Here is a 13,956-nt window from a genome sequence, read left to right on the forward strand (position 1 = left end):
CCTGTACACAGATGCAGCACAGAATAGCCATATAGAAGTTTATGATTTGCAACAGGGGCCTTACCTTTACAGAGCATTTCCTTTTCTACTTAATTATAGGAAATATTTTAAATATGCAGTACAAAATAACATAAACTAGAAAAATAAGCTGTATCTTTCATATACAAAATTTATTTCACTGGACACCATACAAAATATTAAACTTAAAAAATGAAAATACCAATTTGACATCAATGGTAAATACAGTTTTAACAATAATTGGTCATCAATAACAAATACGCGAGAGGCACGAATTGTGCTACAGCAGGTCCAAAAGAGGGTTCACAACTTTTTTTTGGAAAAGCTAAAATTTTCAAGAGTACGTATTTAAATTCAATTTACAGTAGCTGACCAATTTACAAATATTTACAGAGAATCAAAACAGAAGCCCAGCTTATTATAGCAGTGGTATAGTTGTGGCGTGTTTTGGTTTGGTGTTTTTTTTTTTTCCCCTCCAAAGCAGACAACACTACTACTTCAAATATGCAAAAGGAAGCACTAAAAAGTATCTTGCCTACTCTGTGTGAATATGAAGCACTTATGCATATTGATTTGTCCTTTTTTATTTCAACTTCTTTGTAGTAGAACTGTTGCTTGAAAATTCCAGTTTAGATTACAGTTCTTGATATCCAGAATAATACATACCATAATCTAGTTTAATTTTCATAAGTTGTTGCTTGTTGTTCCCCGTAAAATGGAGATAAAACTGGAAAGTGCCAAGTTGAGAAAAAGTGCTTACTGCAATTAAGCAGGTGTAAAGCACGGGCTGTCTGTTCATCACGAAGTGGATACTGTGCCCAATGTTCTAAGGATATAGTCAGACTTGCATGTTGTTTAGCTCTGAATGTCTATTTCATGGTTAAATGTGTCTGAATTAATGATTACACAGATTACGGAAACAAGAAGTCAGTATATTCCCATACATTCCTTAAAGTGGATTTATTCTTGTGGTTTGCTGTTTGAGTTTCTTCTAGAAGTCAACAATGCAATCATTTTCAGAAAACACATCTTTGCATGAACAGCTGTATTAACAAATGTCGATAATAAAATATGCAATCTTTCTTATAAACATTTCCTTAACAAAAGTTTACAGAGAAAAAACCATGTCATAAAAAAACATAGGGTAACTGCCTCTTGATTTTGATACTGTTCTTTATTTCAGCAGGATCCAATAAGAAGAAAGTGAAAAAAGTTGGTTATCTTTTCTGTATGGTTGATCTTAAAGGTAATATACAGTTCAGGTCTTTCTTGTCTCGTAATATCTGCCAAGACTGGGGAAAAAAGTACAAGGTTTTAAAAGGCTAAATATCTTTGCCATTAATACTTAAATACCATTGTAAGCAGTAAGCCTCACAGATCCACAAAAATAAGGTTGATATTCTTCCCCTTCTTGAGAAGAGGGGGGCTTTGGTTTTGTTTTTTAAGGGAAGAAAAAAGAATCTAAAGGTACACAAAATACAATGAACTATTGAGGAAGGTACAGCCTTTCAAGAAGAGAGTGGATTTGAGGAGACTGAGATGTTAACATTATATAAGCATTACATTGATATTCTGACTGCAAAATAATTGTCTCAAATTCACACATGTCAAAGTTCCTGATACAAGATGTTGTATCCTGACATTTCCAGAACTTAATTGTGTCTTTAAAATAGGTTATTTCAAATTTCTTCTGTATTCTAGTGTGAATTCCAGGACACATCTGTCAGGCTATGAACCTGCAAATAACTGCAGTGACCCTCCTGTCTTTACACAGAATTCATTTAAACCACAATGTGTAATGAAAACCATGGGAAAAATAATCTCTGAAGGGCAATGAGACAAACAGATTCTTTAGGCTTCTTAAAAAAAAAAAAGTGCAAGATATTAGTAAGTACTTGCAGTTTTAAGCAACTGTCATTCCTTATGGTTCCTAGTAAAGAGGAAATTTTTTCAGGGCCATAACATGCTAGTATACAGGCTTCCAGACATCTAGGATCAAACAACTGCTTTTACATTTTTCAGAAAACCACACAGTTTGAAACCAATTTTTTAGTTGAAAACTCTGAAAAAAGTTCACTCTGATTTCACAGAACAGTGAGACAGCCCAAACTACTTTGAAAACCACTGCTTTAGCATTAGCAGATTCACAAAATCAAATATTTTATGTAAAAGCATGTGAACAGTTCAGCATTTTATATGCTAACATGGTTAAATAGAGGAAACTGACATTTCTGAACAGAATTACAAAGCAAAAAAGTTATCCTTTTCTGACTAAGGCAACACCTTATAGCATTTGTTTTATTTCAAGTATCTGGCCCTCAAGATATTTAAGGACTTGATTAACTGGAGTAAACAGAAGCCTCCAATGACAGCAAAACAGGGGAGTGTAACTGGTTAAAGCTGGAAGCCAGTTCTGCACACTAACCCCCAGTCATAACTACATTATGAATAGTCAGAGAGCTCAGAAAATTAGAATTTCCAAATACAATGTCTATGATAGGAGACAAGCATAAAAGAGTTGGTAGCAAGGATTTTTAGAGAAAGGAGGTTTAACCAAGGCCTAAATCTCTGCTTGCTTCAAAGTGTCCTTGCCTCCTCCACTGACTGGAAAAGTGAAAGCTCTAGTTTGAACTACTCATGTTCTAAAATTATGAGTGTGGTCTCCCTAAAGAAAAGTACCAATTTAATTCAGTGGTCAAAAACCAGCAGAAAACCATCAGTGGCAATATTTATAAAAAAGGGATAGTAAGTAGTATAAAACTTTGTTTATTACCAGTCAAATTCCTGAAGGAAGAAATACTGACTGAAGATAAAGTTGTAATTCTAAAGCTATTAACTATCACTAGAATTTTACACACACAAGAAAATCTAAGACAAAGGGTTTACTATTAGAATTTTACACACACAAGAAAATCTAAGACAAAGGGTTTACTATTCCAAGTACCCATTTCAACTTAAGCCTGATGCTTAATGGCACACATTAATAAATACTTACTAAATAATTTTCTATTTTTTTTTAAATACATGTCTATTATTTATATAGTACAAAGCATAAAAATATTCATAACACAAATATCAGAAACAGTGGGGTTCAATGACTAGCATTTGTATAACTATCTTGAAAACCAAAGTGACCGGAAAAATTAAATAAGATTACTTTTTACCTTCAGAAATTCACCTTTGATAATATCAAACTTCTGTTTTTCATGTACAGCTCTAGCAGTGTTTGTCCCATCAAAGGGCTCTGCAAGATCAAACACAAACATTAAGTGTTAAGAAAACCTAGAGCTAGGCTGTCTTCACTGAGCAAGCAATCAGACAAAACCCAGAGGAGTCAACACATCATCGCTTCCCAAGAGCGTTTGGAGTGGGTGATTCTACTTTGCTTCTCAATCTTTATTTCTACATAATATTTATCCCCCCCCAAAAAAAAGCCCCAAACCCTGAATGGTCTAATGGTATGTAATACATAATAAAGTCAGGTTATTGTATCTATGGAAGCACGCTATGATTGTGCTGAATTTATGCATCAGCAATTATTTGTTACTGCTTAATAGTCTGAGATGACATATCAGAGTATGATTTTGCATATTAAAATGTTTTGAAAATTACTACACATGTGCCTCTTGGAACTGTTCACTTTAGATTCATCTCATTTAACAGATTCTCAGTGAAATACAGGGAGTACAGTAAAATATTTACTATAAATTTTTATATAAGATGTATCAACTGCTGTAAAAATATATTTTTATCAGTTCACACCTATTCTACAATATCTATTCGTAACTTAACAATTTGGGTCCTCTACCTTCTAACAGACTACATATTTATGTTATGTTTTTCCTTTTTTTTTGCTAACATACTTTGAAATTTTTTTTTTAATTGAAGGATTAAAAAAAGTACTCCTTCCTTCTGATGGGGTTGCCAACATTAAAGCAATAGATACTAAAAAATTATGATGCAGAAACTATGCATTACAATGTGCTACAAAACAGATTTTATAGTCTTTTTCGCCTTACTAGAGAACTGCTTAATTAACATGGTATATTTCACACTGGCAGAATGTATGGAAGTCCTTAAGGGCCACAGAACCCCAGAAGTATATGCCTGATCAGGTAGCTTTTTTGTTTAGTTGGTTATTAATTGCTTTTATTCAGATAGGGACATATGGTAAAATAAAGTATTAAACAGACATCAGAAGGGCTTATGCCATTATGGATACTGGGACTTCAAATGTGGAACATGCTCCAGGGCATTGGGTTTTTATTTCTGCAAGTTATTTAAATTCACAAAAACTGTTTCATGCAATAGATGTTGTATTTAGTAGGTTTCTAAAAGATTTCTCTTCAAACTACCTATAGAGTTTTCAGTGGACATTTACAGGCAGATTTATTTTACTTTAGAATGCATCATACATTTAGATTGGAACAAAAGAACTGACAATCAAATAAAAAAAGGTACATAGTCCTCTAAAGTCAGTCACATAATTTGACACAGTGATCTACTGCCACTAAGAATTCCATGTCCCTTACCATGTGAAGCAGTACAGCATTTCTTCTGTGCTTCTTAAATGTGATGTTAACTGTTTATTTAATGTTAGGACCTTTATGTACTTTATGTTGAATCAAGAGATACATTTTTTTTTAAAAGTAACAAGAGCAAAGCTGTACAATCTTCTGAAATCATCAGCGGGAAAAAGGTACTCTAGTCACAAAAGCTGACTCACACCTTCCCTTTATTCTTCCTCAATATTTACTGTCAAAAGACAAACTCATTCCCTGGAGCACAGCAAGAATAATTTTGCAATCAGCTACTGTTTACACCACTACATTTTCTAACCATCAAGACAGTGAGAGTCCTTCATAAGTTATTTTGTTCACACACAGGGATGAGAATATTAAAAGAAAAAAAGGAATACAACTTCAACAATGATGCTTGAGGGAAAGGCTAAAGGCGATCATCTTTCCAAATGAAAATACATGAAATCATAAAACTTCAGAACTGCTGCAAACCAAGCGCTGAGGAATTATTTTTAGAATTATTTTTAACATGTGGATCTGAAAGATTTAAAAGTACAAGCATGAATCAGGTGCAGCTTAGACGGCTTCAGATACAGTTTCCCTAGACGACTATCAATTTAATTGTCTCACAAAATTGGCATATTTCTAGCTTTTCCAAACTGTGTCTTTTTCAACAGGACAGTGTACGATATTATTTTATATAGACAAGATTTAAACTGAAACCAGAATACGCACTAGTAATTTAGACCTTCTGACAAGGAATGTTCACAAATATTAGCTAAAAGCAGTGTTCTCTGTTTCCCCATAATGGTAATAGCTTGCCAGATTTTAAACTGCCTAGAAAGAGCATTTCTATTGTATTTGCTTCTCTAACAGCAGAAGTACAACTAAGAATCAGTCTTAAGGCCAATAAAAATGAAAACAGAACACAATTTTTTCTTTGAGCAAGCCTCAATACAGTGCTACATGCAGAACTATGGCAACTTGCAGGCATAGACTTGTGTTATCTATCAACAAGTATATTTAAAATATTAAGAAATATATGCAATGATACCAATTACTGAAATTTTAGTCCACTAACTGGAAAAACTGACAAAGACGTGGAAACAAGAATATGTTGACAAATTTAGCTAGCTTTTAAAAGTTTCTTCTCAAAGTACACAGTTGTTTATCAGCATACTTTGTTAAGCTAGTTCAGCTTAACAGCTGTTATAAACATGAATCCTACTTTGAGTTGAAATAGAAAATTTAATTATTCCCTTCCAATTTAGAAGTAGAAACTTGGTATGTGAAGCTAAAACCCACTCTCAAGAAAGTCCTGAAGCACATTGTAACAGGAAGGAATCAGATGTGCCACCTGTAGATAATTTTGCTTTTTTAATAGTGCAAATGCGAGATGCACTCTTAAGGGAAAGTTGCATGCAATCAAGCCCATTTAATACAAATTCTAAAATGCCTATTTTGCATGCTGATATTCTATTTTCCAACCTGACAGAAAGAAAACCTAATTATTCAACCACTTTGTAATGTCATAAAAAAAGCTGGGAGCTTGAAACACACAGCCTGCCCGCCACACAGCGGATCAGCATCATGTGACAGCAGCAGACACAGCTGCCCAGCATTCCCACCTCCCACATTCAGACCAGAGCCCTGGCAATGCCTGCACTGTGCTACTGTGAATCATTTCAGCTGTGCAGATACTCTAATTCTCACATTTCTCAACTCTGACACTGCAGAGCCAAGTGTGCAGTCATCTTTCAGTGTATTTCTTCCCCTATGACCGGTAGTTGATTTTTTCCCCCAAGAAGTCCAATACAGAACAGGAGTCCCGTTACGTGGCTTCACACTGCCATCCATACAGGGCCACGCTGGGGAGGTCTGGGCCACAGAACAGCTCACTTCACCAGTAGGTAACGATTCTCTGCACAGAGCAGCACAAACGCAGGAAATTGCGTGCGCGCACACGTGGGTGCGCTCCCACCCCCAGCAGTCTCAAGGAATGTCTGTCCAGCCACAGGACTTCTGCCTTATCTCCCTCCTCCCCCAGCAAAATTTTCCTAGTTTCTAACAACTCTTTCCATACTATGTGGCTCCTGTCGAAGTTCTATTCCCCTTTTATCCTAAAACTTCAAGCCTTGATATCCCGATCCTAATAGCCTCCATTTATTTACATCCAGGGCCTAGGCCACGTCTCCCATTTCAAACCGTCCCTCTTCACCGCAGTGTCCTGAACCACCTACTTCTAATTCAGCTCCCATTCCACCTTGGCTCCTTACCCACAGTCCCTTGTCCAAACAATTCCCCTTCACCTACAGCATTCTGATTCTCACCCCCCTTTCTTATCTCTTTGTGTTAACTATTACCAGTTACGCAGCACCTCTCAGTCCCTTCCCTGCTTCTCTTCATTCTCCTACCATCTCAATGGCCTGTTATCTTCTCTTTCCCTGGTCCAAGCTTCATCTCCTACACTTGCTAACTGTTCATCTTCTCCATGTAGATTCCCCACAGCTGTTGAAAGGCATCAAGAGCACATGAAGCCGGTTCCCTCTATGGTGCTATGGCCCAGCTCAGCCCGCACTAAGAAGGCTGAGACCTGCAACTCCAAAAGGTAGCCTGGGTTTACTCTCCAGTTCTGGAGGGCATCACAGAGTCTCTGCAGAGACTGTACATGCACAAGCCAGACAAAAATAATAGCCACAAGGGGACTGACATACGCATAGTCTAGTCACTGCTAGGACTTGGGATGCCAGAGCATTTCTGGAACAAAGAATATTCTTAAAGAGGAATCGGAATATGTGCCCGCTGTGTTTCCTCAGAAGCTCAATCTTGGCAAAACTGACAACTATGTTTGCAGAGCAGGAAAACACAGACTACTGTCATGAAGTCCGTTCCTTGTCAAAGTCCTAATCCCGGTTCCAAAAGTAACAGGGCAATGAGTGCTCTTGAAGAAAAGGTCAGGAGAACTATTTTTAAACAGTATAGAACTTAAAGCTTCCTTCTCAAATGTTCTTGGCAGGACTGTTTCCAAAACTATTTACATTGGTTAAACTTAATTTTCTACATAAATATATTACACGTGTGCATTATTAAAACTCAACCAAGGTAAAGTCTAATTGACAGATTTATGTATTTAGTGTCTTAACAGTTAAAATGATAATGCAGCTTTACATTTTACCTTCTACACAAATAAATTTGTTTCTCCATTCAATACCATCAGGTCTTGGAATAGCTTTGGCCTCACGAACTGAAATCATTTGATGGCTCCAACTAGGGAAAAGGAAAACAATTTGCAGAACTTTTAACTCTCGATTCTAAATTAATAATATCAGTTTGCATTAAAAAATAGTCAAATTGCTATGTCATAAGTCTCAATAACACAGTACTTTATGAGTAATTTAGTGTAACAGCCTAATCTTCCTAATTCACTATATAAGAGTAAGGAATGATGGGTAGGAAACAAGAAAATTTTCCACAACAGAATTTTATTTACAAAAACATCTGCAAAACAGAACATCACAGGTATCCATGAATAACACATATTCATGACAGCATAATTTTTCAAAAAAAAGTGTCAACTTGAATATGGACACCTACATTTATTTCTAAGTTCAAAAGAAATTATAGCTTCAAATCTATCTTTCAGAATTTTCTGTGGGGAGAAAAGGAATGTAAGGAGTTTAAGTGCAGATTAAGTCACATACTGCATTCCATTAAAAATATATTCAAGAGTACAGATATATAAAGATAGGTTGCTTACAGGCCAGCATTCCTGGTGCAAGGAACCTGTTACTAGAAAGCACTAACACTTTGTATATGCTGAGTTTTAGATCTCCTGCAAGTGTAACAACACAGCAAGAACTCAAATCCGTGTTTGAGGATTTTCTACTGCTTTCTACACGCAATTTTACAACAACAAAACCACAGGAAATGATCACACTGAAACAGGAATAGCAGGCAGTTTACAGGGCCATCTTTACAATGTGCCAAGCATCTTTATGATCTTTATGATGCCTGGCACAACAATATGCCAAAGATACTGGAAGCCAAAGCAACCACTTGCAGTTTTATGTTCTTATCTACCCAGCCAGTTTTCAGCTGCTCTTAACTAAACCAAGGAACTACCATACCAGCGAAACACCTGGACCAGCAACAATGCATCACCATATGGTCTGACTAAATGCGGCTTAGAAATAGCTGGGTAGCATGCTGCTACACATACTGGTGTTACGTACACCTGACGTGATCTCCTGGCTGAATCAATCTTTTAACATAATGCAAGGAGAGAGGAGCTTGGCTGGGTGCATCAACCACCTGCAGTAAATCTGTAAATATCAACTGTAAGACAAAATACAGTCTATAATTCATCAGTTAAATTTGGAAGAACTCTGTGCTCCCTAGGCCACAGATCAGCTGTTGTAACTCCATTAAGTCAGTGATGATAAAACAGTTTACACCAGCTAAAAATCCATGCCTGCAATTCTCCAGATTATCTTGGATACAACACATGATTAAAACCACTTATGAAAGTGAGCTGCTTGAATAACTGTACCTCCATAGAACACATACATTTTTCTTCTATTTAAGAATGTGAATAGGGCCTATTTCAAAAAGGTGCAGGACACAGCATATGAAGCATAGTTTGGGATACCTCAGATTACTTATTCACACTGACTGCTGTGTATATTTAGATTTCTCTTGATGTATTCTTTAGAAAATTAGTACAGGTGATGATCATTTCTAGCATTCACTGCAAACTAAAGCTTTCATTCTAACCCATCACTCTCCCTCTCCTTAATTCCCATAGTAGACTACTTTTGCAGAATTAAAGGTACTGTGAAGCACCAAATACTTTCCTATCATGTCTTTTTAATAAACTACCATCAACACAAGCTTAACAAGAAATTGCTCAAAAAAACCCAACAAACAAAAAAAGAAAAAAGAGCAAAATCATGTTACTAGAGCATCAAAGAAGCTTAAACTCCAGCTCCAGAATATTGGTTATGAGCAGAAGCAGCTGACAGTTCAACTCTTCTGCTTCTTCGCTTATTTAAAAGTCAGAGACATCCAGGCCGGGGCGGGGGGGGGGAAGTCACACAACAAAGTATTTGATCTGTGTTTGGCCTAACAAGGCAGTATTGTTTCACTTCAAACATGTAATGCTTCTTTTGACTTCTTTTTCTCTAGGTTACACTTGGCTTGATTCCTCAGCAAAAAATAAATGTGTTTATAATACACTGGTTTAGCAAAAAGCAACAAAAAAGGTGATATTTCTAGCTATTTAAACAGCTTTTTATTTAAACTTTAAAACAACTACTTTATCTAATAGTCTCATTAAACCCTCACTAACCCTGCCTTGGTACCAAAATCAGCCTGAATTAGAAATGAATTACCAATAGCAAATGATTTGTGTATCAGTTTAAACCATTTTGGCTTGCACACAATAACTTCATTATTGCCAACACAAAGCAAATACTCTCTCCATACACACTTTCAATCCATAAGTTAACAATAATTGAAATACCTGTTTAAATGGTTATCAGTTATTTCTGGTGTCACTACCCATATTAGGTATGTGCTCCTCATGCAGAAGGCAAGAATTTGGAAAAGACCAGGCATTTCCAGGTATAAGTGTGTATGAATATACTACAAATAGTTTAAAAAGCTATCTTTTCCAGAGTGTTCTTATAAGCAAAAGCCACTTGCATAAACACATTAAGATGGGTACAAATTGCAAGCATATTTAATTCAATATACTATTAAAAAATGATCCCTTTATTACCTGACCAGTTCTACCCTGAAGAGAGCCATGAGCAACTGTATTTTGTATTTTGTCACGATAATGTAACCAATCTTTTATCATGTCCACCAAATACAACTTAATCAGTGAATGATCTTAAACAACTGCTGCGTAACTTGAAACAATAAATTTAAAAGAAGTGCAGTCGCAAAGGACAATCTCTGAGCTTCCTGGCAGTAACTTCAGGGGAGCAAGGCCTTGCTTCAAGGTCTCGCTTTGTAAAGAGGCAGCCAAGTAAAAACCTGCTGCCTTCACTCACAGCTGCAGAAATGAAATCAGACACTCTCTCCAGAGGGCCTGGTAAACATGGACCAGTTTCCAAATACTTTCTTTCGAGAACACCTCCATACATTTTTTCACTTGGTCACATTTACTGCGTGATCAGCGGGCCTTTGATAGTTTGAAATACTTCAAGTTAGAATGGAGTTATAAGCATATTTTTAGCCAGCTGTATCATGCAAAACATTATGCAGACTTGAACTCTTATGGCAAACTAATTATACAACCGTGTCAGCAAATCAAGCTTTGCCATATGTAGTGTGTAAACCCAATATATGCAGCAATTTCCAAATCACATTTCTGGTAACTTATGAGGGGGGATAAAAATTACTTCCTACGAACACACCGAAAATCCCAGAGTAGGACTGTGGAATGTGCGCTGTATAAATACATGGTAATCAGCAATTTTCTGAAAAAGTGTATAGTCTAAATAAAGAAAGCAGATTAAAAGCATAAGGGAAAAAAACACAGCACAAAGGAGATAAACTTATTCATGGCTACAGAGCATGCAAGGTTCCTGTTTTTTTCTTTACGCCCTACTCTTTGGGCCCATCGCACCCTTAAATATTATTCACTACACCAAGTAAAATAAAACATAGATTTTAACTGAAATACCTACTGGCCTTTGCTAGACTAAGGGGGAAGTTTAAAACAATGTATCTCCGTATTCCTGACCCATACATGTAAAATAATTGATCAGTTCCGCATTCCAGGCAGGTGGCATCAATGACTGTCCAAAAGGATGATCTTCACACATGATCCGATCATTCTTGACTGCATGCTGTTCTTTCAGTAAAACAGATCCTGTGTATCAAACCCGGTAGTGTTGTGCCCTACTCCATAGTAGGAATCTACAAACGTCACTTTTATGAAAACTGAAGTAGTATTCTCTTTAGTAATCTTTTCACACACATTACAGTTCAATAGTGAAAGTTCACTGGCACAGTACAGGTCATTTAAATGTGACCTAACTTAATACAGTATCTGAAATATAATCTCAAAATTTCTGTGCATAAAACCACTAGGTGAATGTTTTACAGGGAAAGTAAACGCTGAAAAAAATAGTGATAACAGCAATGAAAATACTCTGCTCATTCAGGAGTAAAATACTAGTTCTTCCACAAAAGGCAGAACTAACAGAGCCCTGTGTTGTGTGTACTTAACTCTTATCCTCCTCATTCCCACCCATAACATTGTTTCTGTCAGCAACCTCAAAGCAAAGATAACAGATACTGTGGATAGCGTGACACTGTACTTGTTCTCATCAGCTGGCTATCACACACGCACAAATGTTTAAATACCATGTTCTGCCTGCCTTTTCCCCAGCATGGGCATTAATTTGGGTTTCTCTTCTCCAGCCAATTACCAGTTTTTATGAAACTATAAGGAATTCTGGTATCATCGAGACAGACACCCCGCTTCTTTCAAACAGGATTTGTAGTTGTCAGGGATACACAGATTATCAAGTAAACAGTACACCTAAGTTTTATTTCTGTAGCAGAAAGAGTTAAAAATAATATAGGTTGCTGCATTAGGTGCATCATTTCCTGATACAACTTCTCAGCTATGTAATGTTAATTCTAAAGGCTATTTTTTACAGTTTGGGGTTTTTTTTGGCTTTTTTTTTTTAAAAAAACAGAGTATCACCAGTCACATGTTTAAATCCTTAACAGGTACTTAACACTGGAAAAACAAGCCAGATAATATTTTTTGTTTAGTTCAATGTTTTTTTTTTTAAAAAATCTTTTCTTCCCTTGACGTCAGCAACTATCCTATCTTTGTTGTCCACTTTTTCAAGCTTTGTTTTAACCAGAAGCTCCCGTGTGCCTCTGTGATTAAATTTAGGTAACATTTTTTCTTTATTTATGATCACCACAAAAAAAGAATATTCCGGGATTACTATCAGTTCAAGTACTGATATTGCAGCATTGTTAGTCTTTATACTTAGTACATCCTGCATGTCTAACAGCAGGCAAAAAAAAAAAAAAAAAAAAAAAGGTCTTCCTGGACCAGCTACTGACTTATGCAGAAATCTGCTCCTGACTATGTTCACAAGCATCCAAACCAGAAAAGTCAAATTAGGTCTTTTTCCTGCATTTGGACAAGATCTTCTCTGCTAGTTTGCACGGGCAAACCAGAAACCTCTTCCTTATTGGAAGAGGTATTTACTTTCATATAGGAGAAGATTAACAGCTTGTTATACAGACGAGTAGCAAAGGATGCAGCTAGTGTCCCACATAAATTAGGAACTTGAGGATATCCTCCAGCAGTGTCTTCTAATTTACCTGTTTAGCAAGCAGCACCTTGCCAGCTGAAAAGACAGGTACTCAGGAGAAACTTTTAGAGCATTCCCTTATCTGCAGAGATTGTTGAAGGAAAATCCTTTACATTAAAATCTCTCAGAATCAGGCTTAAGCATGCACAAAGTGCAATTAGTTCACGAATTGCCACAGGCCATGTGGATTTAGCTTACATATTCCACATGTAGTGCATACCCCAGCAATGTTTTCTTATAAGGATTCCATGATTGTTCACTTCTTACATTGAAGTAAAATATGAACACTTCAAAAATTATAACGAGTATCCATGTAGTTATACATTTTGTTCTCCTTCCAGGAAATGGATATGATGCACATACACAGGACAGCAACATGTATGAACCAACTGTCTCAGAAACAAGTTCTTTAGCAGATCTTTACGCTTATTGAAATACAACTATTTGATATTTTATACAGACAAGAACTTTTTCTAAGAAATTATCAAGTGACAATTTGGCAAAATATTCGTAATCTTCAGCTTTCTCAGATGCCCTCACAACTTTACTTTCTCCTTCTCTTCTACAACAAAGTCCAGATGCCAAAATTAAACTTGGATTCTAGCAAGCCAACAAGGTTAGTGAACCAACTACATACGGGAGAATTCTTCACTAGGTGTGGCCTATATTGATGTGTATTATAGTCAACATTAGGAGCCACTTGGTCAGTTACCTCCATTGACTCAGGGTGACAGAAGACAAGCGCAGCTATCGAGGTCCAAATAATTCACATCACAATCAATATCTTAAATTTACAACTAAGAAGAACAGATTTTTCTCACACATGGATAGGCAGTTTTGCAATAGTGTAATATAACAAAACCCAGATATTTTTCAAGGACAAAGCTCTCTAACTTCTGGCTGCTACTTTACAGGATAGCATGCTTCGCTAAGCAAAAGATGTCAGACACTCTTTATCAGCATTCCTGTTGTCCTTTAGTCTTTTCACCCATTTCCCCTCTGTCAGTTACCACTCCGGCATTACTGCTGTTCCTTCTCTTCAAGGGTTATAAAGCATTGACATATTG

The 13,956-nt window shown here is 36.4% G+C and overlaps 1 protein-coding gene across 6 annotated transcripts in view; it reads right to left on the reverse strand.

Moving 5' to 3' along the window:
• Positions 1-203: 203 nt before the first annotated feature.
• TENT2 (terminal nucleotidyltransferase 2) overlaps positions 204-13,956 on the reverse strand; it is a 50,236-nt gene continuing 36,483 nt past the window's right edge. For 4 of the 6 annotated variants that reach the window (XM_082337233.1, XM_082337230.1, XM_082337232.1 and 1 more), the window contains 3 exons: positions 7,714-7,805; positions 3,183-3,262; positions 212-1,310 (listed from right to left, as the gene is read on the reverse strand). In XM_082337233.1, coding sequence (XP_082193359.1) covers positions 1,236-1,310; positions 3,183-3,262; positions 7,714-7,805 — 247 coding nt within the window. In that variant the 3' untranslated portion in view covers positions 212-1,235. Of the gene's footprint in view, positions 1,311-3,182; positions 3,263-7,713; positions 7,806-13,956 lie in introns of all 6 variants that reach the window. The other 2 variants (XM_082337234.1, XR_014230759.1) reach the window with 2 other exon arrangements.

The sequence above is a fragment of the Platalea leucorodia genome, assembly GCF_965183815.1.
Source record: "Platalea leucorodia genome assembly, chromosome: Z".
In the NCBI taxonomy this organism is placed as follows: domain Eukaryota; kingdom Metazoa; phylum Chordata; class Aves; order Pelecaniformes; family Threskiornithidae; genus Platalea; species Platalea leucorodia.